This window comes from Balaenoptera borealis, assembly GCF_965194805.1.
Source record: "Balaenoptera borealis genome assembly, chromosome: 12".
Taxonomy (NCBI): Eukaryota; Metazoa; Chordata; class Mammalia; order Artiodactyla; family Balaenopteridae; genus Balaenoptera; species Balaenoptera borealis.
The window spans coordinates 11,569,067-11,595,426 of record NC_138869.1 but is presented as its reverse complement, the minus strand read 5'-3'; the positions used below and the strand labels follow the sequence as shown (position 1 = coordinate 11,595,426).

Genomic DNA, 26,360 nt, shown 5'->3' with positions numbered 1-26,360 from the left:
AAATCAAAAAAAATCATTGGCAATAAAGATGTGATACGTATATACAATGGAATGTTACTCAGCCATAAAAAGGAACAAAATAATACCATTTGCAGTGACGTGGATGGACCTAGAGATTGTCATACAGAGTGAAGCAGGTCAGAAAGAGAAAGACAAATATCATATAATATCACTTATATGTAGAATGTAGAAAAATAATTCAGATGAACTTACTTGCAAAGCATTAATAGAGTCACAGAAGTAGAAAACAAACTATGGTTACCAAGGGGGGAGGGGTGGTATGAATTGGGCGGTTGGGATTGACACATATACATTACTATATATAAAATAGATGACTAATGAGAATCTACTGTATAGCACAGGGAACTCTACTCAGTGCTCTCTGGTGACCTAAATGGGAAGGAAATCGAAAAAAAGTGGATATATGTACATGTATAACTGATTCACTTTGTTGTACAGCAGAAACAAACACAACATTGTACAGCAACTGTACTATAATAAAAATTAATTTTTAAGAAAATCATTGGCGGGAGTTCCCTGGTGGTGCAGTGGTTAAGAATCCGCCTGCCAGTTCAGGGGACACGGGTTTGAGCCCTGGTCCGGGAAGATCCCACATGCTGCGGAGCAACTAAGCCCATGCGCCACAACTACTGAGCCTGCGCTCTTAGCCCGCGAGCCACAACTGCTGAGCCTGCGTGCCACAACTGCTGAAGCCCGCACGCCTAGAGCCCTGCTCCACAACAAGAGAAGCCGCTGCAATAAGAACCCCGTGCACCTCAACGAAGAGTAGCCTCCGCTTGCCGCAACTAGGGAAAGCCTGCACGCAGCAACGACGACCCAATGCAGCCCTAAGTAAATAAATAAATTTATTTAAAAAAAAAAATCATTGGCAAGATCAGTGTCAAGGACCTTATCCCCTATCTTTTTTTCTAGGAGTTGCTTGGTTTCAGGTCTCACATTTTTTAGTGATTTTTTAATAGATTTAGTGAATTTTTTAATAGATTTCGAGTCGATTTTTCTGTGTGATATAAGATAGGCGTCCAGTTGCATTCTTTTGCATGTGGATATTCAGTTTTCCTGGCACCATTTATGGTAAAGAGAGATTATCCTTTCCCCATTGTGTATTTTTTTTATATATATGAATGAAATTTTAATTACATTATATTTTAATTATATGCAAATTTAAAAAGCCACTTTTAGTTTCTTGTACAACCTCCATAATTTACAGAAAATGTCAGAGGAAACACTAAAATGCCATTGTATAAATTTACATTTTAAAATTCAATTCAGATTTACAACAAACTGATTTATGTAAAGAGTTAAATTTTTTAAGAAAAATTACTCCATCAGAATTACCAGCTGTAGAAGTACTGTGATTTATATTTTGAAATAATTTATCAGAAATTTATCCCACCCCATCCCTTTCCCCTTTGGTAACCATAAGTTTGTTTTCTATGTCTGTTTCTGTTTTGTAAATTAGTTCTTTTGTGTTATTTTTTAGATTCCACATATAAGTGATACCATACAATTTTGTCTTTGTGTGGCTTCACTTAGTATGATAATCTCTAGGTCCATCCATTTTGCTGCAAAGGGCAGTATTTCATTCTTCTTTTATGGCTGAGTAATACTTCATTGTGTGTATGTACCACATCTTCTTTATCCATTTATCTGTTTATGGACACTTAGGTTGCTTACAGTGCTGTCACGGCCTATAAAATACTCTTAACAGCTCTAGTAACAGAAAGATGCTTCTCAAAATTAAAGAATATCCAAAAAAGTCCTGATTCATAGCTTTTGCTGAATTTCTCCCCATTGTATATTCTTGACACCTTTGTTGAAAATTAGTTTGCCGTATATGCATGGGTTTATTTCTGGGCTCTTTATCCTGTTCCATTGATGTATGTGTCTGTTTTTATGATGACACCATACTGAATTTTTGTAATATACTTTGAAATCAGGAAATATGATGCTTCAGATTTGTTTTTCCTTCTCAAGATTGCTTTGGCTATTCAGCGAAAAATGCCACTGGAATTTTGATAGGGATTGCATTGAATCTGTAGATCACTTCGGATAGTATGGACATTTTAGCAGTATTCTTCCAGTTGATGAGCTCGAACTGTCTTTCCATTCGTTTGTGTCTTTGATTTGTTTCATCACTGTTTTACAGTTTTCAGTGCACAGATCTTTCACTTGGTTGAATTTATTCCTAATTATTTTACTCTTTTTGATGTTGTAAATAGGATTGTTTTCTTAATTTCTCGTTCCTGTAGTTGTTAGTGATTTTTTTATATATTGATTTTGTATCCTGTCACTTTGCCAAATTTGTTTTTTGTTGTTGTTGTTTTGGGGTTTTGTTGCTGTGTTGGGTCTTCGTTGCTGCGCATGGGCTTTCTCTAGTTGCGGCGAGCAGGGGCTACTCTTCGTTGCGGTTTGTGGGCTTCTAATTGCAGTGGCTTCTCTTATTGCGGAGTACGGGCTGTAGACTCGTGGGCTTCAGTGGTTGCAACGTGCGGGCTTCAATAGTTGTGGCGCGTGGGCTCAGTAGTTTTGGCACACGGGCTTAGTTGCTCCACAGCATGTGACATCTTCCTGGACCAGGGATCGATCCCGTGTCCCCTGCAGTGGCAAGCGGATTCTTAACCACTGCACCACCAGGGAATTCCTTGAATTTGTTTATTCTAAACATTTTGGGGGGAATTTTTAGGGTTTGCTAGATATAATACCATGACATCTGCAAACAGAGATGATTTTACTTCTGATTTGGATGCCTTTTCTTTTTTTTCTTTTTTTCCTTTTTCCTGTCTAATTGCTCTGGTTAGTACTTCCACTACTGTTTTGAATAACAGTGGTAAGAGTGGAAATCTTTGTCTTGTTCCTGATCTTAAAAGCTTTCAACTTTTCACCATTGAGTATGATGTTAGCTGTGGGTTGTCATATATGGCCTTTATTACGTTGAGGTACACTCCATCTGTACCCAGTTCATTGAGAGTTTTTATCATGAAGGGATGTTGGAATTTGTAAAATGCTTTTTCTGCATCTATTGAGATAATCATATGATTTTTAATGTGTATAACATTGATTGATTTGGGTAGTTGAACCATCCTTGCATCCCAGGAATAAATCCCATTAGATCACGGTATATGATCCTTTTAATGTACTGTTGAATTGAGTTTGCTAATATTTTGTTGAGGATTTTTGCGTGTATGTTCATCAGGGTTACTGACCTGTAGTTTTCTTTTCTTGTAGTATTCATATCTGGCTTTGATATCAGGGTAAAATGAGTTTTGAAGTGTTCCCTCTCTAATTTTCTGGAAGGTTTTTTGTTTGTTTTAGTACTTTGGGATTAGAGTGAGATTGAGGAGTGCTAAAGTGAATTCAGATTGGATGACAATACTTTAGATATAGGAATGGGAGTTCTAGGAAAGGACAAAATGGTGGTTTAAGTTATCTTCCCCCCAAAAGGGGAGGGGGGGATAAATTGGGGGATTGGGATTGACATACACACAGTACTACGTATAAAGTAGATAATTAATAAGGACCTACTGTATGTAGCACAGGGAACTCTATTCAATACTCTGTAATAACCTATATGGAAAAAGAATCTAAAAAAGTGGATATATGTAAATATATGTATAACTGATTCACTTTGTTGTACAGCAGAGACTAATACAACATTGTAAATCAACCATATTCCAATAAAAATTTAAAAAATAAAGTTATCTTCCCTCCAAAACAAAACAGGAACTAAAATGCATACTTTTTTTTTTTTTTTTTTTTTTTTAAAGAATCTGTCTTTTAGAGATACATGCTGAAATATTTATGGACGAAATGATATGTTCCTGGTGTTTGCTTTAGAATGGAGGAGAGGTAAAAGATGGAACAAGATTGACTGTGAGTTGGTAATTGTTGAAAGATGATACATAAATGGAGTTTCTTATAAAAGTTTACTTTTATTACTTGTTTGAAATGTTTCACAATAAAACATTTTAAAGGTTAAAATGAAGGTATCTATCAAATTGGCTGTTGTGAGTCTTGTTAAAGCAGATAGTAACATACTCAGATGTTTCAGTCTTTCCCCATTGGTGCTACTTGCCTTCTGAGCCCAGTTCCTTTTGTGACTGTCACATGATACTTCCAATCAATGGAAAAACAGAGTGGCTACGCAGATATGACTTTGTAATAAAAAGAAACTAATATTTTTAAAAAGTCTGTGTAGAATTCTGGAGAGCCTTCCTGAGAGGAATTGGACAGGATTGAGGAAGCAAGTGGGTAAATTAACAGTATGTTCAGTATATATTAGATTTCATTTTATGAGCTGGTTGAATTTCTGAAAAAGTATCTTATAAATACCACATCAATGCCAAAAAGTTCAGATTTCTCTAAGAAAATTAATAGGGTATTTGACTAAGAGTGCAGATTATTCTGTGACTGTTAGCAAGTCTTAACGTTAGTAGACTTGGCAAGTTATTAACAAAACTCAAACTGTAGGTTCCTTTCTTCCACTAAATACTATTGCCTTGGAAGCAGGAAAGTGGTTCCTATTTGCCTTTTGACCTCTATTTACTTCTCTAATCTTGTAACCCTGCATACCAAAAGTAGGTGCCTGCAGTGTGCTAAGTATCTTGCTAAGTTCTCTTAATGTTATGTTACTTAATTCTCAAAGTAGTGCTATAGAGTGGCTTACAGATGAACACACTGAATCAGAGTGATCGCACAGCTAGTAATAAGGCAAGTCAACCCTGTATGATTCCAGGATCTTTTCATTATACCATATTACTTATGTTATTTAAAGGAGACTCCACCAACATAATCTGCACTTTCCTCTCCTCCTGACTTTGGGTGTTGCCATCCGTCTGTAGTTTTTCCCCTTTTTCCTCTAGGATTCTTTGCCTTGAATTGGATAGGGGTCCTGGATCTGGATAAAGAGAGGAAATTGATGAGGTTTTTTGGACTTTGTCCCCTACTAGACATATTGTAAATTCTGACTTCCAGGGTATTTACCATTCAGTCAGTTACCGGCTTCCCTTATCCCAGACTGCCTGCATTTCAGGAAAGGATGTAGATCAGAGGCCTAGGAATCCCTAGAATTTTTCCCTCGAGTTTTGTCTCTACATTCTTCTGAGGTAATGTTTCATAATCTTTTTAAGATTATCACAGAAATCTGTGATTACTCTTCAAAAAGGTTAAGAACTATAAGCATCCTAGGATTTGGTTCCTAAGAGAGCAGCTTGACTCAGTTGATTTCTTCTTCAGCCTGAAAAGGTGCCCCCCTTTGACCTATTGGGCCAAGCAGCAAACCACCACAGAGCCCACCTGTGAATGTACTTGTTTTCTTATAAAGAAGTAATCTGTGAATTCTTGTATTTTTGAAAATTTAAATAATTTTGCTACTAGAAATCAAAACCTACTTGTATCAAATTGGCACAGATGCACAGTCAGTTGTGCTTGATAAATCAATTTTTTCCCAAAGAAAATACCTTTTAAAAAGGAAGTAAAGGACTTCCCTGGTGGCGCAGTGGTTAAGAATCCGCCTGCCAATGCAGGGGACACGGGTTCAATCTTTGGTCCGGGAAGATCCCACGTGCCATGGAGCAACTAAGCCCGTGAGCCACAACTGAGTCTGCGCTCTAGAGCCCATGAGGCACAACTACTGAGCTCGCGCGCCTACGGCTGGTGCTCCGCAACTTGAGAAAGCCCGCACACAGCACCGAAGACCCAGCGCAGCCAAAAATTTAAAATTAAAAAAAAAAAAAAAAAGGAGGCATTAATAATAGGTCTAGAAGTCTGATAAGACTTCTAAAAGGAATTTGAATTTCTGTAGAATAAGGAATGGTGTCAAGCGGCTCCCAGACATTTATCTTTAAAACTTTTTATGGCTTGTAAATTAGGATTTTATTTGAACTGTAATAGACTGATAGCCAAATAAACATTCGTTGTAGGTCCCCCTCAAAGAAAATTTTAGGCCAGTATTGTTTGCTTTGAACAGTTCAGTAATGCAGAGCTGGTAGGAATTTAATGAGTATGTATGCTCAAATAATAGCTAAGAGGTGTTAAGTTTGAAATCTGCTAGAAAAACTGTAACAAGGTAGTTAGTTATACCCCAGATAAAGTTTTGAATATAAATACTAAGGCAAATGGAGAGCCTGCCTTGTGGGTTTCCTTCTTGCTTTCATGTACAGATGGGGGAAGAGTTGGAATTTAAAACATGAAACACAAACTTGAGTCTTAGTGGATTCTTAAGAAATCCTAAGTTCATTGAAGAGCCATGGGGTCATGTAATTTTTTTCAGAATTCAGGGTTGAATGTAAAGACATCTTTGCTTTAACAGGGGGCTTTATGGTGGTTTGGCCCAAGAGGTCAAAGGAAGGCACCTTCTTAGGCAGGGATTTTGTTTCTTTCCCTTTTTTTGTCACTTTTAGTAAGGATCATCTGATACATTTATCAGAGTATAAATTGTTTAGTCCCGTCGTGGCTAAATATTAATAGATAATGGTCCTTAAGGACATAAATGAAAGGCTCTTGTGCAGAAATATTGTCAGTTCTCCATAATTATTATTCTTGGGCACTGGTGCTTTGTGGGCCAGGAACCCCAGTTGCAAAGGATGTAATGTGTTGACAAATTCACAGTTTTCTTTTGTTTGTTTGTTTGTTTTTTTACTGTATTTTCCTAGTCGGCAGATAAACTTCTTTGCACTTTTTTTGAGGCTAAAAGTCTGAGATCAAGGTGTCGGCAGGGGTGGTTTCTCCTGAGACCTCTCTCCTTGGCTTTCAGATGGTCACTCTCTTGCCTCTTCATATGGTCCTTCCTCTGTGTGTGCATGTCCCTGGTGTGTTTTGTGTGTCCACGTTTTCTCTTATAAGGACACTGGTTATATTGGATTAGGGCCCACCCTAATGGCCTTTATTTTTTTAATTTTTTTTTTGAGGTTTAATTGACATATTAGTTTCAGGTGTACAACATAGTGATTTCATAATGATTTGTATACGTTGTGAAATGATCACCATAATAAGTCTAGCCAACATCCCTCACCTTAGTTACAATTTTTTTTTCTTGTGATGAGAACTTTTAAGATCTACTCTCTTAGCAACTTTAAAATGTGCGATACAGTATTAACTAGTCACCATGCTATAGATTATACCCCCATGACTTATTTATTTTACAATTGGAGATTTCTACCTTTGACCCCCTATAGCCATTTCTTCCACCCCAAAAAATTTTTGCAGTTTTAAAAACTATCCTTATACACAAAAAGATTGGGAACCACTGCTCTAAAGTTATTAGTGGTGGTCTACAAGAGATTTGTCAAAATCTGGGGCATAGGCTTTTTTTTTTTTTTTTTTTTTAAGCCTTAGTTTTTATATTGGTTACCAGGCACTGGAAGAGGAAATACCATATTCAAAAACAGTAATGTTGAGCATTTAGAAATATTTTACTTAGGAAAAAATAAGTTTGTAAATAGAAAATGTTTTAACAAAAAAGAAAAATAGAAGCTAAATCCTAAGATGCTTTATGTTTTACTCCACTTTGTTCAGTGCTAGAATTCTGGGCTTTGCTTAGGGTCAAACTCTGACAGGACAGGAAAAGCAATAGAGATGACTGAAAGAGACAATAAAATAACTGGGAAATTTTAACGTAGTATACGGTTGTGATTATATTTTGCATGAGAATTTGGAGTAACTTTACTGTACCAGTTGTATTCATTAAAAAGTACTGTTTTGTCCGTGTCCTGGGGCTAGTTTATTGTAAGAATTAATGAATGAGAATTTTGGCCCAGATACAGCTGAAGGGTTTACTGAAACTGGATTATCAGGGTTTTTATTTTTATTGGCCACGCCACGCAGCTTGTGGGATCTAAGTTCCCCAACCAGGGATTGAACCCAAGCCCTTGGCAGTGAAAGGGCAGAGCCCTAACCACTGGACCGCCAGGGAATTCTCTGTATCAAGGTTTTTAAGTTATTTTCATATTAAGATCTCCAGAGAATAATTTTACAATCCATAAGTTAAATATTTTTGATGTTTTTCATGATGAGAACTCTTACAAGTTTCTGCGTCTCATAACAAATTAATAGCTAGTTGGTCCAGAGATGTTCATCCTCTTGGACTTCTAGGGAAATGATGTACTTACCATTCCAAAGATTTCATTTTACCCAGTAAGCTACTATATGAGTAAATGTGGGCTAGTTTTTTGCTTAGGCAAAACAATGTACATCCATGTTTCTTTGAGTTGATCATTGTCTTACATCACTGTTACTTTTTAAATTACAAATTATCCTGAGTTTAATTTTATTGTTATCAGTATAGCTTATGGAAGGTAGTTTGGTAATAGAATGTGTTGGTATATATTTGCACTGACATTGATTTGGGCCTGTTTTCCACTAACTAGGTCTTAAGATATCTCTGCTTTGTGGTTCATATAGGTATCAGCTATATATATTCCCAGATGTTTCTGTTCTGTGACACCATTATTAGTTAGTTATTTTTTGACTGGAAAATATTCCTCCATTGAGTATATGAGCTTTTTTAACCCTAAGTTAGTCATCAGTCTGAGGTTCTAGTACTCTTAAGAAACTGCTCATTAAAAAGAACAGCTGGCTAGCACCTCAGATATGAGCCATTGCTAGTGTGATGTTACAGTCCTTCTCTTTTTTTTTTTTTTTTTTTTGACTCAAAACCAATTTTTTTTTCTTTTCTAACATCTTTATTGGAGTATAATTGCTTTACAATGGTGTGTTAGTTTCTGCTTTATAACAAAGTGAATCAGCTGTACATATACATATATCCCCATATGTCTTCCCTCTTGCGTCTCCCTCCCTCCCACCCTCCCTGTCCTACCCCTCTAGGTGGTCACAAACAGTCCTTCTCTTTAATGCATTGGTTTATCACACTTAACTGCTTCCAGGTGTTTCTTTTGTGTTTTATCCGTTTTTACTTATTGACACATAGCATATACAAATAAGAATGCTGTGTCACAGATGTGGGTCGTGTGTATGCTTGTACTTAACTCTGCTATAAGGAAAAATCTGCATTCTCAAGAACATAAGAAATTTTATTATCAACAAACTCAGATCAAAAAATAATTGCTTACTGGGACCTCCCTGGCAGTCCAGTGGTTAAGACTTTGCCTTCCAATGCAGGGGGTGTGGGTTTGATCCCTGGTGGGGGAGCTAAGATCCCACATGCCTCAGGGCCAGAAAACCAAAACAGAAGCAATATTGTAACAAACTCAATAAAGACTTTAAAAATGGTCTATATCAGGGCTTCCCTGGGGGCTCAGTGGTTAAGAATCCGCCTGCCAATGCAGGCGACATGGGTTCAATCCCTGGTCCAGGAAGATCCCACGTGCCGCGGAGCAACTAAGCCCGTGCGCCACAACTACTGAGCCTGCGCGCCTAGAGCCCGTGCTCCGCAACAAGAGAAGCCACCGCAATGAGAAGCCCGCACACCACAATGAGGAGTAGCCCCCGCTCGCCACGACCAGAGAAAGCCCGCACGCAGCCATAAATACGTAAAAAAATAAGTAGATAAATAAATAAATCTATTAAAAAATGGTCCATATCAAATTTAAAAATCAAAAAAAAATTGCTTACAGTATTTGTTTTTTGTTTTTTGAGGGGTTTTTTTGGCTATACGGCTTGCGGGATCCTAGTTCCCCAACCAGGGATCAAATCTGTGTCTCCTGCAGTGGAAGCGCGGAGTCCTAACCACTGGACCACCAGGGAATTCCCAGTAATTTTTTTTTCTTAAAAAAAAATGATTAAGATATTTTTAATAGCTATGTGTGTGTAATTGTAAAGCCTGAACATTACTCAGCAAATCAATTGATGAATTACATTACGTTTTTATCCATTTTCACTTTTGCCTTGGAATGATGGTCTTTCTTTCCCTATCACTGCCACCTGTCATTGTAAGCCAACCACTCTCACCATATTTATAATAAACAAGGGACAACTTTATTCAGCAAATGTAATATGTACAACTGATATTTCTGGGATTTGCTTTAAAATAATAATGTAGAAGAGGAAAGATTATAGATAAAATAAGATTGGCTATGAGTTGGTTGTTGATTAAAACTCGGTAGTCAGTGAGTTCATTACAGGGTTTTCTCTGGTTTTGTATTTGTTTGAAATTTTTCATAATAAAGTTTTTTTAAGATGCAAAAAAATAGCATATCAGACAAGATAAGTAGTGTGAACAAAATTTTGAAGGAAAAGAAACAGATGAATAGCTAATTAACAAAGGTGGTCTTCCATTCAGGCAAAGGAGTTTGAACTAACCCAGTAGGTATTAGGTAGCCATTGTAGGTTTCTAATAGTAGAATGATAATGATCATAGTTATTTAGCGTCATGGGAGAATGAAGAGTAGATTGGAGGGTTGAGAACTCAGTTAGTGAGAGCAGTTCACTGCAACCTTGAAATGATAAGGAGGTGAGTAGTGTTGGTGAATGGATGGATAAAAGATAATCTGTGAAATATTTCAGAGGAGAAAGAATAGCTCTGCATCTAGGCTGTCAGTCAGGTGCTAGTGCCAGCACAGTGAAAAGGAGAGGTTTTTTGCCTCATTGGCCCAGGACTTAGATTTGAACCATGTCCGGTGTCATAGTGGAGTATATACCAAATGATTTGTAGCTACGTTACAAATTTAGTCAATATTTTGGCACTCTGTCTTTTAGTAAGTCAATATTGACAAGCTTCTTGTAGTTTCAAACTTTTTTCTCTTTCCGAGGGTAATTATAAATGGGAGGAATCATATATACTACTGAGGCAGAACTGCTAGAACAGAGTTTTGATAGCTTATTTGAAACTGAAGAGCTCAAATTAACAGATGCCAGCTAGATGGCTAGCATTTGTTTTTTCATTACTGGGAAAAGAAATTTAGAGCTTGGCGCTGCCTTCTTTTAAATGAATTTAAAGTTATGTCATGGGACAACCATAAGAAAATACTTCCATTGTGTAATAGTGCATTATCTAGGTTTTACTTTGAAGATCCCATCCCAAGTTTAGTGAAAAAGCAATTGAGATCTCCTACTTAGTATAAAAGAATTTTAGAGGACATCCAGTGCATCCAGTCAGTAGTCTTAAAAGTGTATCACAGAATTGTTGAGAATTTGCAATTAACTTTCGTGTTAGAGTTTTCTTGTAGGCTGTAGAGAGTCTTCTAAGGAAGAAACTCTATGAGGAATGTTAGAATTGAAATTATTTTGAACATTACGGGAAAATGTAGCCTTCCCACTATGTTTGTAGGAGTGTAAACTGGCTTTAACTTTCTGGAGGGTGGTTCGGCATCACTAATAAATGTGCTCATGCCCTTCTAGCAGTTCCACTTCTAAGAATGTGTCCTAAGGAATTGTTTATACACATGTATAAAGAAAGGCATATGTACATGCCCATTCAATGCAGCATTGTGTATATTATGGAAGATTAGCAACAATCTAAACATTCTCCTGCAGAGAATTGATTGAAATTATAGTAGATCCATAGGATAGAATACAGTGCTGTCTTTTTTTTGTTTGGCTGCATTGGGTCATCATTGCGGTGCACGGGCTTCTCATTGCGGTGGCTTGTTTTGTTGCGGAGCACGGGCTCTAGGTGCACAGGCTTCAGTAGTTGTGGTGTGTGGGCTTAGTAGTTGCGGCTCGCGGGCTCTAGAGCGCAGGCTCAGTAGTTGTGGCACACGGGCTTAGTTGCTCCATGGCAGGTGGGATCCCAGACCAGGGCTTGAACCCGTGTCCCCTGCATTGGCAGGCGGATTCTTAACCACTACACCACCAGGGAAGCCTCAGTGCTGTCGTTTAAGAGGAAGAAATAAATTTTGTACATGCGCATATAGAAAGATGTCCAAAACTTACTACTAAATGAGTAAAGCTGATTAAAGAACAGTAGGGTTCTCACTTTCATCTTTGGGGAACTTTGGGAAGTGGAATTATGTGAGAATTTCACTTCTACTTTTTATGCTTTTGTAATGTTTGTATATTTTTATAAGCATTTATTATTTCTTAATAAGTCAGTAAAGATACAGCTGTTGGTCAGGAGCGGATCCCCGTTGTGCACATCAGAATTGTTAAGCTTTAAATTCCTTTACTGCTAGATACTTAGCCACCTGGTCTGTCAAATAATCACAGAACACGTATAGTCAGGTTCTGTTTGTCTGTGTTTTGAAGGTTCTTGCTGCCCATTGTTCTTCATTCTTCTTCATTCTTAATAGAATTTTTCATGAGACCAATCAGTGAAAAGTTTTGTCTAAACAGTTTAAGAGATTTATAAAAGAATCTGTTTCTGTATCCCTCTGTGTCACTGCTAAAAGATGGAGTGGTTTGGGGTTTTCTTTCTTTGGGGGTAGGGTGTTGTTTTCACTTCAGGATGACTCATGAATTGTAGAGACACACTTTAGGATTTTCTTTTCCCTCATGGTTGTAAAGATGCAATACTTTGGCACATAGGGAAACCGAAAGAGTTTTTGCAAAGTGCCTACCCTCTTCTACTTGGATAAGAGAAACTTTATTATTTTTGGGGGGGCGGGGGCTGCGTTGGGTCTTTGTTGCTGCGCGTGGGCTTTCTCTAGTTGCGCCGAGCGGGGACTACTCTTCATTGTGGTGCGTGGGCTTCTCATTGTGGCTTCTCTTGTTGCGGAGCACGGGCTCCAGGTGCGTGGGCTTCAGTAGTTGTGGCTCGCAGGCTCTAGAGCACAGGCTCAGTAGTTGTGGTGCATGGGCTTAGTTGCTCTGCAGCATGCGGGATCTTCCCAGAGGAGGGATCGAACCTGTGTTCCCTGCGTTGGCAGGCGGATTCTTAACCACTGCGCCACCAGGGAAGTCCCAATAGAAACATTTTAAAATAAAACTTAACATGGTTTTTATACGTAGTAGAGTTACATGAGTAGTTACTCACTTCATGATTGTTGAATGAATGAATGAAGAAAACCCTGACAAATCTGGGTAATATAAATCCCAAGAGAGCCAGGAATGTTAATCTGGACTTGTTTGTCTAACGTAGTACCAACAATAATTGGTGCTTAATTTTTTAAAAATTTCTTTTAGGGAATTCCCTGGTGGACTATTGGTTAGGACTCTGCGCTCTCACTGTGGAGGGCCCAGGTTCAGTCCCTTGTTGGGGAACTAAGATCCCACAAGCTGCTCAGCAGCCAAAAAAAAAATTTTTTTTCTTTTAATTCAAATGTTGCTATCTAAAGTTAGTAGTAATTACTTTAATAAATAGAGCCTATACATTAAAATCCTAATTTTCTTCTAAACTCCACTACTGTGTGTGTGACTTCTTATAAGTTAATACTTTTATAGCTATGTTTCTTCACCTATAGAATAATGAATTAGACTCTGAACTTAAAACTCTAAATTTTTTATCAACCGGAGATATTTTGCCTAAACTACTGAAAATATAAAGATATCAATTCCTGATAAATATGTATAACTCACTTTGTCTGGAGTAAGTGAACATGGTTCCCATTCAGGGTTTGAAAATGAAAACAGTAAGGATTTAGAGGAGGCAAACACAGAGGTAGGAGAGGTTCTTTTCCTATCTAGTATGGAACATGGCTCTAAAGCATGATCAGAGGCTTCAAACACAGTAGGACAAAACCTTTAGAAAGTCTTTAGAATATAGCTCTTTAAAGAGGTAAATCGAAGTTCATTGAGGGTATCATCTTTATTTTGACACTTAGAAACCTAAAATTTTCCTAATTGATTATTGTTAAAGGCAGAAAGAGTCTGTGCATCCTTGGTTAGTTTAGCAGTAAATATCTGTTTATCATAGTTGAATGAGTTGTAAATAAAATATTTCTTCAGTGTCATCTTAAAATAATTTAAGATTGTAGTATTTAGTTTCGTTATTTACAGAGTGTACTCTTATCCTGTTACTCACCCCCACCTCCCTTCCAAGCACAATGAAATATGTCTTCGCCTCTATAATATTGCCATTATTGAAGTTTTTCATGGGGAAAGAAATTCTTACTATGGACTGAAGTAGGATTTTTTTTTAATTGGGTTTTAATTACCTCCTACTCTAGTAAGTTTAGAGCTTTTGTAGACAGTTTATTGTGCCAAGCCCAGTAGCCCCTAGAGGGAGTATAAATTTAGGCAAAGGAGCCAAGGGATAAACACGTGTTGAAGGAGAAGAGGTAGGAGAAAAGGAAAACTTTATCTTGGCTCTAAATTACTAAATAATGATGTTTCTTTAGTCTCTCTTAATTGTTTATCCCAACACGTTTGTCTTTTCTTCTCTTCAGCCCTGAATTTCTAGATCCTTTGCCTGTATTAACTTGCTTCAGATCGTAAGCCTAACATAACTTACACTACCCCAAGTACATGAACTTTTCCCCAGATCTCTGAACTCTTTCTCTTTTCTTAGAGTACATCTCTTATTTTCCAATAATTCTTATTTATTTATTCTAATGCTTATCACTTCTCTCTCCTAGACTTTTTTTTTTTTGCATGTTTCCTACATATCCTTTTCTCACATGATTTACCTTAGCAAAATTGAAATATACAGTTAGAGATGAGTGAAAATAATTTTTAGCCACATTCAGATTATTAGTAGCACCTCCTCTTTGTTTACATATATTTTAAAGTTCCAGAGAGCCACTTAAATTATTATTTGCTACAAACACTGATCTGTGTGCACCTATGTCAGCAGTACAGGTATTATTCTTTCTAATGTACACTGAGAAAACAGACTTTTGAGACATTGTATGAATTGCCTGAGTCACTGTCACGATTCACAGAAATTTAGAGCAGGAGGAAACCCAATGAAGATTTTACTTTGAGGAACTTAAGTCTCATCTATAAAAAGTGATTTTTCAGAGATCACCAGACTAATTAAGTTATAGGCTAGAACTCAAATTTCCTAACTCCTAATACAGTACTTTTCCCTAACATACTTTTTCTCCTCCCAAGATAAAAAGCTTTATGTTAACAGTACAACGGCAGTGTTTTTCCTCAATATCTCAGTTTGGGTTGGAAATGGAAGATAAGCATATAATGCAGCTGCCACATTAGTTCTCAAACAAGTTGGTTGTGTAGCTAAATGTACATATATGTTTACTGCTTTCTTAAGTGTTATGTGATTTAAAAATTGAGGGTATAATCATACAAAAAAATCTTCTAATCTCTCTGTCTTCCCTTTTTACTGTGTAGTCATTCAAAAGTAGGAAATTTAAGTATTAGAAGTATTTAAGAATAATCTCAACTTATATGTATAACAAAATTTTGAATAATCAGTAGATTCAGAAATTGAATCTTAAAATTAGTGGTTATTTTCCTTTAACCCTTATTGAAAATTTTTCTGACTTTTTTTTCTTCTGAACTGTGTTGAATTTATTCATTTATTGGCCTATTAAAAATTTTACTGCTTCAGAGTTATTCTGTATATCTGTTGATTTTTATTATTTTAATAGTTTAAATATCGGGATAGTAGATTGGGCTGAACACATTGATTTCAGAATACATTTTAGAAGCTTGTGTTTTTAGTGAATCCCACTTTAAGGGTTATTGCTTTCAAAAAGAAGAAATTTGGTTAATTGTCGCATCTGGCTAGTTGGAGTTTAGAGAAATGAGGTTTCTTGTATACAGAGTCTTTTATTTAGTATGCAAGGCAGGAAAAAATCCTAATAATTTCATAACAATACTGTGTGAACAACCTGATACCAAAGCTCTGAAAAAGAAAACAGGCCTAGGAGATGAAGAATCTAATCTAGGGAGGATTTTTTCTTTTTTTTTAATATTTATTTATTTATTTGGTTGCGCCAGGTCTTCGTTGCAGCATGTGGGCGCCTTAGTTGCGGCGTGCGTGTGGCTTCTAGTTCCCTGACCAGGGATCGAACCCGGGCTCCCTGCACTGGGAGCACGGAGTCTTAACCACTGCGCCACCAGGGAAGTCCCCTTAGGAGGATTTTTAAGTTGAGGATGTTTTAGATTCTAAAATAGTAAGTTGTGGCTAATAGGATGAAAATAATCATTAGCCCTCTTAAAAGATCTGAAGTAATATTACTGCCCTTGAGAAAAGTGGGCATTGCAAACTGTTATTACTCAGCATACCTTTTGTGTCAGCCTAAGCAAGAAGAGATTTTTCTCTCTTTTTGTAATACCTGCCTATTTTTAACATATTGAGTTTCACATAATTTCAAAAATGTCTATAAAATATACCTTTCTGGCCCTGAATTAGTGAGTGTGCATATTTGTCTTTACTTTGAAATCTCATAATTGGGCCCTAGATTGCAGAGTGATTTTAAAACTTAGGGAAGCCACTACATCCCCAAACATTTTTTTTTTTAATAAGAATGGGAGAAAAGTAAAATTTCAACATAAATACCTTGCTGTTAGCATGAGAATTCATAAAAATAAAAATAATCTCAGTGTTTTCTTTCAAATGTAATGATAGAGGATAGATATTATAAAGCCAAAGGAACTAAAAAGGGGCATTTTGAGAAAATGGCGTATTTGTATATATCTAAATATATATTCACTAACATGTTTTGTCAGAGATCAAAACTGAGGAAGAAATTTGACTTTCTGGTGGTTTGTGGAGAGAGTTGATCAGAGATTGCTTCTTGGCTAAGTTGCTGTCTGCATAGGCTGTTAACAATTGTTTCTCTGGCAGCAGATCTTGTTCATCAGGATTGCATCATTTCTGGGAGAATGGCCAAGGTCCACAGCCACAGTACAAAGACTGTCTGAAGCATATGAGGCCTGTTCTTTTTCTGAAGCGGCACTCCTCTTCCTGCCAGTCCTCTTCACAGGATTACTGAAGCAGACTTGTTCTGAATTTCTTTCATCGGATTGGCTGTTTATTGGACTCTTGTCTCCCAGCTGCTTCCGGCTCACCTGGCTGATGCAATTTCTTTTTCTGAAATCTCTGTTGGAGTTGTTCTTAAAACACTTTTTGTCTGTTTTCTCTGAGAGTGACCTGACAGATCACATGGGTCTTGTGCTTTCAGCAAGTCATATAGAGAAGAGACTGTCAGAATGGCAGATACAGAGACTATTGACCATTTCTGAATTCAATTAAAAAGACTGGGGTAATTATAAACTATTTCTGGCACGTTCTTAAAAGCCTTTTCCTTAGAAACTATATGTAAATGGTGACTTCTCAAAAGAATACTCAGTACTGGGAGTCAAGCTGGTTCTGCTTCTGAGTCCAAGAACTTAACTACAGTTCCTGGGGGGTCTGATGGATTGTAGTTAAACTGAAATGAAATTGAAATTCTGATGCATTCATTTTCCCCCTACTGTATACTCATGTACTTATTTCTCTTTTTACTCCTGTCCTTTTTTCTTTCTTATTTGTTGTTGCTAAAGGAGTCTGTTTCTTCCTTTGTGTAATTCTTTTCTTCCTTCCATGTACTGTTACCTTCATACCTTTTATTTTTACAGTTCTGAGTATGCTCTTTTAAAATTGTTTCTAAAGAATAGTTTATTTCCCGATTTTTAATAAAAAGTTAGAAATTCATAAGATATCAACATAAAGAACATTTACTGTCTACTGCCTGGTAACTGGAATCTCACACACAGCTCTTTTCACATACATGATATAACATTTCAGATGTTGAAACCCCTTTCTGGCTAATGTTAAATTTGACTTTTTCCCCCCCAAGTCCTATGTCATCACCTATTTTCCTTTTCTTTTTGGAGTGTAGAAAGCTAATTAAAGCTCTGTTTTCTACATGCTTTCCATTGTGTAGTTGACCACAAATGGATTCCCTCTTGTCCCTCTTTCTACAGTAGGACAAGAGGGTAGGGGGAAGAAAGGACTAATATGAACTCTAACAGATCATGGTAGGTCCCTGTCTGACTGGAGAATAAATTTGACATTTGATTAAAGAAAAGCCTCCAAATTTAAGAATGGGTCAGAGGAGGAGAGAAGCACCTCCTAGGAGAGAGAAAAAGAAGGAATCCTTGGGGAAATGGGAGAGAATTCTGATTTGAAGGAAAGAAAAGGATTACCCAGAGACAATATGTATCACTTCTTTACTCAAATAGGCAATTACCTTTTCTACCCTTTATTTAGGTTCTGGCTTTACAGGAAAATAAGATAACAAGGTTAAAGGACAAAGATACAGTACTAAATGGAACAATTACCGTTAAAATATTATTTCTGTAGAATTCTATTCCATGTGTCCATCTATGTTATTTCTTTCTATACTAATTTGCTTCTCAACTTTTTCTAGGTCTTCAGAACTACTGGCAGATAATTTGGGGGGACTTCATATTCAGAGGTCTATAAAAAGGTGACTGAGCCAAGTAAATTCTTTTAATTTGTTTTAATTTTTGTACTTCAGTGAATGCTAAAAACTATAATTTTGATATGAGTGATCATAATTTATTCAGCAAATAATTCTCAAATGCCCTCTACGTGCCAGGTGCTGTTGTAGGCTGTGGAAGTACAACAGAGGATAAAACACAAAAATCCTTGTCTTCATTGAGTTTTTACTTTGGTAGGAAGAGAGAGAGACAAATTAACAAGTAAGAGATACTTTGAAACTGTTCCACCTAGAGATTTTAATTCTTATCAATTCTTTCTAGGACATATCTCCAACTATGTGATAAATTGGTAACTGCTATAACTACTTAAGCTTGGTAAACTATAGTAGGAGCCTATTATCTTATAAAACCAGGGTAATTATAGTAAAATACTGCATATAGATGATCTGTTATAAGTTCTTCAGTTAACATTTTAATAGCTACATTTTGCATGTTATTTAGGAAAGGAACTAGTCTTGGGGTTATATGAGAAATAAGGTTTTGTTATCTTTTTTTTAAAATTAAAAACACCCAATATTATAAAAGTATTATTTGGAACAGTATAACCAAGGTGATCCAAAATGCCTTCATCAGAAGAGTGGAAAGGGTCATGTAAAATTACACAAAAGGAAAATGGAAGAATTCATCAAAGTAGTTAACTACTTAATCTTTCTTAAAGTTATTTTTCACCTATCCACATTAGCTGGGTTGGGATTTCATTAAGGAATGTATTAATCACTTATTCATTTATTAAGGAGATATTATTTGAAGTGATTTTTCCATCTTTTCCTTTTAAGTATATCTTTTTTTGACTCAGAAAAATAACCACTGTCAGCTTAGTTTTGTAAATTTTCTTTTATCTAGACACCTACATTTTTTTATGGGCATATAACAGTAATGGCTATGACAGAGGATTTTTTAATGGTGTTGAGTAATTGGCAGGGAGGGGTTCTTTACTGAAATATAACACATGATTCAGATTCCTGTATTGGTCAAAGTAGTATGCTCATTATTAGACTCTGTTCTGGTTATTTAGCCAAGTAACCTCTGGGCTTTTTTTTTTTTTTTTTTTTTGAGAATTATGCAGTGATACCAAATAGGGAAAGAGTTGTCACCAACAATCCCCAATATTTAAAAATGCCCTTTTGGGCTTATTTGATAAGTATTCTCTCTTCTGTTACTTGTAAATTTTATTTCAATTTCCCAGAGGATTAGAGAGTGTACTGCTCTCCTCTGTTTGGTTATATTTTTAGGGAAAGGAAACATTTATGTGTAAAATAGGCCCAAAGGCAGAAAGTTATATTAGTCACTTTTGTTTTATGAGCTGTAAGGAAGCAATAGGTAGGAAGATTTGCCCTTTTCATTTCAGTCTCAAGTCCAACATGTCACCTCAAGTTGAGTGGGAACAGGTATATTGCCACACAGGATTTGGAGAGTCCTAGGTCCATTAAGTGAGATCCAGCTCTTTCAAACTGTAGGTGCCAGGGAGGACTGCTTAGTTTATAGCTGTTATAGCATTGTAAAATAATGATACAGAAGAGTATTATCTTTACGTGTTCTTAAAAATCTTGTCCTGATTCACTGTTCACTATTGGTTTTCTTTTCCATGTTAATTTGCTTCATATTTCAAAATAAGAGTCAAGCATCTGAGATCATCTACCATTTTAAAATTTGCATTGATCCCCTGTATTGACTCAATTAATATGGTATACTTTTCATTTGATTTAATTTTTTTAGTATAAATAACCATTTTCTGCTGTCTTATTTGTCTTATCATGAATCAGTGTATCAGTCATGACTTCTTTTTGTAGTTTTTTTGCAAAAATCTTTATTAACCTGGGCCTTAACAGTCACATTGACTTTCTTTCCTCCCACATAAAATGCTCTGTGTTCCATTCTTTTGATGGTTTTTTTTTACAGAACTATAAAATCACTAATGTAAAATCAAAGTACACTTTTTCCCTTTGCACCATACCTCCAAATCTCTTAATCTACTTGATCTACTTTTGTTTCTTTACACTACCAAGTTTGTTTCTTTCTGTTCCCAAACTCCACTTGCTGTGGTCACCAACTCAAGGTATCCTCACTGCTTTTCCATGCAAAATTTTCTAATTTTTATCATGAAACTGTACACTTTGTGGTTTATGTTTTTATTCATACCTAGCAGTGGATATTATCTCACAGATATAGTTACTAATTACATCTTCTCCCAAAATTATAGTTATTAAAAAGGTTTAAAAGAAGGAAAAGAGTATTCCATGACAAAAGAAGGCAATAAGAAACAGCTATTCAGTCAAATGTAAACAGATTAATTTCTTTTATCATCATATTTAATTTGGAAGGAATAACATTAAACTATAACATTAAACTAGTAAATTCTTTTAACTATTCTGTGTCTTGTTAGTTAAGTCCTAGGGTGTCAGAAATTTTTGTTTGATAAGCAGTTGTGGAATGGGAGAAATGTACTCATTGGTGAGCAGACTATTATTTTCCCTTTATCTGAAAAGAAAAGAATTAAAATAGAAATGAAAAGTGAGCATAACTTTTGCTACCTCACTTTGTGGAACATTAATGTAGAACATAGTAAACACGAGACAATGTTGATCCCTTGTATTTGTTTTATATTTATCCCTTAAAAGCTTTGTTCAAAAAATAGAAAAATATTCAGTAGTATTTGCAATAAATTTAAAGAACTGTCTGGTTACTAGATGTTTTCCTTTTCTGTTCTAGGATTCCTCATGTCCATAACATGTTGGTTGAGGCTCTGCAGCTCACCCCCACTCTCAGAGTGGCCAGTCTCTGATAATTGGACCCCGTGATTTCCACTCTCTGCTGTGTTGGACGTCATGAGCATTGCAATCCCTCTGGGAGTCACCACACCAGATACATCCTACTCAGATATGGCTGCTGGATCAGAGTAAGTGCTGCTTCCTAGGTAGTGGATACATTACCAGTTTGTGTGGAGACAAATTTCTTGTGGGCATCTAATAATAAATATGTGGTATTTTCTAAACCCAAGCCTAGCCCATTGTAAATGACATTAGACCTTTCCCTTACCCCCATAGAAACTGGAGGAAAAAAATAATTAGAAGCGGGAGGAAAAGAATTTGGCGGGGCGGGATTTCTGAGTAAATAATTAATAGAATTAAATTTTCAAGGTAGTGATTATGTTTTCATTTGTTTTGATGGGTGAGGAAGATTGAAATAAGTAAGTGTCACTACCTTCTTCTGTAGAGTTAATGATTATCTGATGAATGGAGGATAAGGAGGAGTTCTCTCCAACTGATTTTCCTTGAAGGCCTCTTCCTATGTACTTCTCATTGTTCTAGAGTAAAGGGGCTGCAACTATATGGGCAGGTTACTTAGACATTCTGATATTTGGGATAGAAAATGTGGAAATTAGTATCATCTGTTTTTATAATATTCATTGCCTAGAAAGAGGACCTTCAAAATCAGTGGTACCAAACTTTTTTTTCAGCTAAGAGCAGCTTTAGGAATTCAGAATTTGTCGAAAAGTCCAATCCCTAAAATAGACTCCCAATTCTTGAAGAATTTAAATGCCAAATGGCAATGAAGGTAGGCCTTCATTATAAAACTTTATATTCACAGTTTAAAAATTTTTAGCCTTTTGTATCCCTTCTCTTTTAAGTTGTCCAAGATTCCCCCTGCTCACAGATTCCCCCTCTTGTCCTTTTACCTCCCTTGTACCCAATCTTCCTTGCTTACAGAAAGGAAGTGGAAGCCCCCTACCTTTCAAGACGAAGTGGCACTACACCAGGATGTGAAAGTCCAGCGAAAGAGACCCAAGGGGCCTAGGGGGCAGCACACCCCCAGAAGCCAAGTCTATTCCAGGCAGTACCAGGGATTAGGGTCTGGGCTGGAAAAATCCTGGTGTTTTGAATATGTTCAGGTCCAGTTCAGACTCTTGATCCCACAGCCACTTCTTGAGTGAGGTGGGTGTTGCTCTAATTCCCCTGTTTCTCTTGCCATTCTCACAGTCCCTGGGGATTCCTTCCCCTTCAGCAAAGTAAAGAAACTGTACCAGAACTCTGGGTTCAACTGCATCCCTGATAATAGTGGTTTTCTTCCTTAAGACTGAGAATATTAGTAAAGAGCATGTATGTTTCTTTACAAAGCCACCTAGGATAATTTAACTGTTTCATGACTTCCTTAAAGAGGAAGACTTAAAATGAAGCTACCCTAAGAAGCAGTGTATTATATTCTGGGGTCGTGTAGAATTGAAAGCAGTTTCTGGCCTTATTCCCATATAAAAAGGAAGATGGAGGGTCGGGGGGTAGGGAAGGGTGGATTGTGTTACTTCCAGGGCCTTTTTTCCTGTTTTGTTTTGTTTTTATTGTTTTGCATGCCACAGAGATTTAGTTATGCTAATAGCCGAGACTACCAATTTTACAACTGTTTCCCAAATAGAGTACTTAAAAATCTTCCTGCATTAATAGGTAATTGTGTAGTGTTAATGAATTTGTATTAAGTCAACCACTAGCCTCCTATATGGATTGACTGACAAACTGTATATGTAAACAACGTTAACATTTGTCGGAAATTTCAACGAAAAGATTGACTCAGCAAGTTTGGGGTTAGTAGCTAAGGAAAAGACCTAAAGCTATTATTCTTAAAACAGGGATTTTTCCCAGAGTACAGAGCTGACTACCCATAAATGTTGCTAGGGAGTCCAGAAGTAATTGCAGAATCAAAAAATACTTCTGGCCTAAAAATTTGACTGCAGTGTTTCTATTTCCTGAAACATTTTCATCCATAATCTCCAGACAGATTTCTGATACTGTGGTCTTAGCTAATTACACAGTTTTTCGTTTAGTATTCCTATAAAGCAAGAGAATGTCAACAATTAGCTTATATACCACTCTGTTAAATTATTGATGATATTTGTTAATGCTTCACTATGCATATGTCACTGTCATGCATATTCCACTATTCTGAGCACTCTAAGATTAAACCTGGTATTAAGGACAACATCCTCAACTAAATAAAAGATCTAGACCTTACCTTATGGGATTTTAAATCTGATGGCAATGGTATGCATTATGTTTTGTTTTTGTTTTTTTGTATATTTGTAGGAAAACCTCTAGATGTAACAATAGAAGCAAAGACTTTTCTGAATTTACAATCCTGCCATAAATGAATTAAAGACATTTTCTAAGAGGTAGTGTTATAACAGCAGGTTGCATATTATACTTGGAACACAGTTGATGGAGTATATCTGTTGTAAGCATGGCTTCTGTGTATGTGCCTAGCTGTCATAGAAGTTCAAACATAGGGGAAGAAAGGCTATAAGTACATTTGCATAAAATCGTTCGCTAATGAAGAGATGCAATCCTAACACTCCAAAATTTTTATCGATATTTTAAAATATAGATAAGAGCTGATATATGTGTCTGTATGTCAGGGAATATCCTAGGAAATCCTATAGTTAACCTGTCAGCATGTAACTATGTATTTAATCAGTAACCAGTATGGAAATTGCAAAGTTTCCTCATCAAAAGATGTGAGCTTAAATTTTAGTATTTGGCACGCATAGCAATATATTAAATGCTATGCTTGACTACAAAGTATTGTGCAGTGGGATGGCCTTTTAACCTACACAATATACATTTTATTTTTATTCCCTAGACTTGCACATGAAGTGCATATGTTCATATTTACCCAGTTTGGAGATGGGTAAGATACAACTGGCATAGCTCCATCTCCATGGCCATCTTTTATTTCATGCCACTTTCCTTTTTCCCGTCCAAAAAACAAATTCCATTTCTAATAAACAGCTGTCATGTTTCACCCCATGTGTTCAGTGGTACAAAATCTCTTACATAAAATATGTACAGCTCTTTGAAATACTTGTTTATCTAGTAAATTAACAGTGTTGTGTAAAGTTATTACTTTCTCTTAACCTGTCCATCATAGAAACTAAATTCTACCTTCATTTTATTAATGCTTGTTTGCCTTTGGTTTATTTAAGAAACCCCACCTGTTTCCTAATACTCAGAGCTGATTGCCTCTCAGTGAGCCACGTTCAGATCATCTATTTCTCAAGAATACTGACCTGCATTCTTGATGTATTCCCCTACCCCCGCCCAGTTCCCATCTTGCAGACACTCTTAAGTAATAAAATGCATGCACTTCACTAACAGAGAATACTTTCCTGTGTCTAAAGTTCTTCTTCACCTAGAAATTACCTTTGCTGTTATTTATAAGATCCCTTCTTACAGTTTTGGAGCATATAACTGGGTGAGTTGGATACATATCTCAGAATTTTCTTTTATCCCTCACTTTTCAGCTGACATTGCACCACACTGAACTGCACACTTGAATCCTGCCAAGTCCTACATTATGTGTATTTCCAAGCAGGAAGAATGTACATTACTTGAAGCAAACAATATTCATTATTTGATTCCCTAAAAGACCCTTTGATCCACCACTAAGGCTGAGTTATGTGTGTCTTTGGAGTTTCTGATTTGTGAATCTCAGTGCTGGTTAATTTAAATGACGGATAACCCATTATTCAGTTCTGCAAATCATACAATTGCATTCCTTAATTATCTTTCAAAATTCTCCAAAACCTAACCAGGTACCTAAGTAATCAGAGTTAAAGTTCTTTTTGCCCCAAAACGTGAATTTTGTCCTTAGCCACCTATGCCTTTTTATTATCAAGTAAGGGCTTACATTAAATTTCTAAATTTGAACACATTTATAATTATTTTATTTTAATAAATTGTGCTTGAACAGTTTACTTTCCACTCAGTGAAGGTACAAAAAAATACTCAACCAAGCTTCTCACTAAGCCTGGTTACTTAAGATCTTATGTAATTTTCTTTAAAAGAAGAAAGTTATCCTGGTTTCCAAACCAATTAGGCATAGTGGAAAGAGCACAGACTTTGGAGTCAGACATTGTTTCAAATCCTGGCTCTGTCAGTGGGTAACCTTGGTGAAGTCATATAATCTCACCACCTCAACTTCGTGTTCTGTAAAGATGGGGTGCTGTTTACCATGTTTAGTAGTGGCAGAGTAAATGAATTAATACATATAAAGCACCTTGCAAATAATGGGCAATTCAAAATGGTAGCCAATACTACTGTTGTTATTTGTCGTTAGACTAAACTTCTGAGTACAGTTTGGAATAGTTTGAAGTTCTATGGTATTATCATGCAGCTATTAAATAATTGTGTCCTTGATATGCTTGCATGTCATTGGTAGATGAGAAATTATTACTCTAATATTTGGAAGGTGTTTGGGGGTTCATCAAGATGAGAGGTATGATAAATATAAGATGCCATTGTTTTTACCTGTACTTTCTTCAGGGTATCCTGTCTTGGTAGTGAATGGAAGAGGGCCTGGTCCCTGGGGCAGTGCAGAAGGCACTTTCATCATCTCACTCACTGCAAATGTCATGTGAGGTTTCATGGAAGTATTAAGAGATCCAATTAAGAAGAATAGTTCTGAGTCTAAACCAGCCCAGAGTGGCTTCTCTAGGGGAAACTCCCTGCTCAGCTGGTACGTTTGTGTTTGTCATTAGGGACACCTTGTATCCCAGGTGCCTGCTTTGAGACATCTGCCTGTACTGGCTTCATGTTACACACAAATCCACATTTAATGACACTCCTACTGTTATTTATAGGCTTAGTTATGTTAATCAGATTGTTTCACTGAGTTCTTTCTCTTATTCTAGTGGCTGGTGGTTGTGGAAAGAGGAGGGGTTAGAATGGGAAGTTAAGTCTTAGTTTAAGGGAAGATTAGGTGTTATGCTATCATGCGTTGCTTTTCGCCTTTGTGCAGCCCTGAATCTGTGGAGGCTAGTCCAGCAGTTAATGAGAAGAGCGTGTATTCCACTCATAATTATGGGACCACTCAGAGACATGGGTGTCGAGGACTGCCTTATGCTGTGAGTATGCATTTGTTTCTCTCCAGAGCAGTGATCTTCCTGGAGTGTAATCCATTCTTATACATTGTGACTTTCTTGAAATGTTTATATGCAGCATGACGAAGTTGCCCCTTTTGCACTTCCCTGCCTCCAGCGGACGTCTAGCCCTGCATCATTGTTCTTGTTTTTATGTCCCAGTTGACCTTGGCATTTTGTTTTATCACTT

The 26,360-nt window shown here is 36.6% G+C and overlaps 1 protein-coding gene across 12 annotated transcripts in view; it reads left to right on the top strand.

Annotated features, from left to right (window-relative positions):
• Positions 1–26,360, top strand: part of SETD5 (SET domain containing 5) — a 117,681-nt gene that overhangs the window by 15,342 nt on the left and 75,979 nt on the right. For 7 of the 12 annotated variants that reach the window (XR_014232056.1, XM_082344312.1, XM_082344317.1 and 4 more), the window contains exons 1-2: positions 25,575–25,767; positions 26,050–26,155. Coding sequence is in view for 11 of the 12 variants with exons in the window: in XM_082344312.1 (XP_082200438.1) it covers positions 25,676–25,767; positions 26,050–26,155 (198 nt within the window). In the remaining variant the exon portion in view is untranslated. Of the gene's footprint in view, positions 1–18,173; positions 18,234–20,976; positions 21,164–25,574; positions 25,768–26,049; positions 26,156–26,360 lie in introns of those variants that run through there. The other 5 variants (XM_082344314.1, XM_082344318.1, XM_082344320.1 and 2 more) reach the window with 2 other exon arrangements.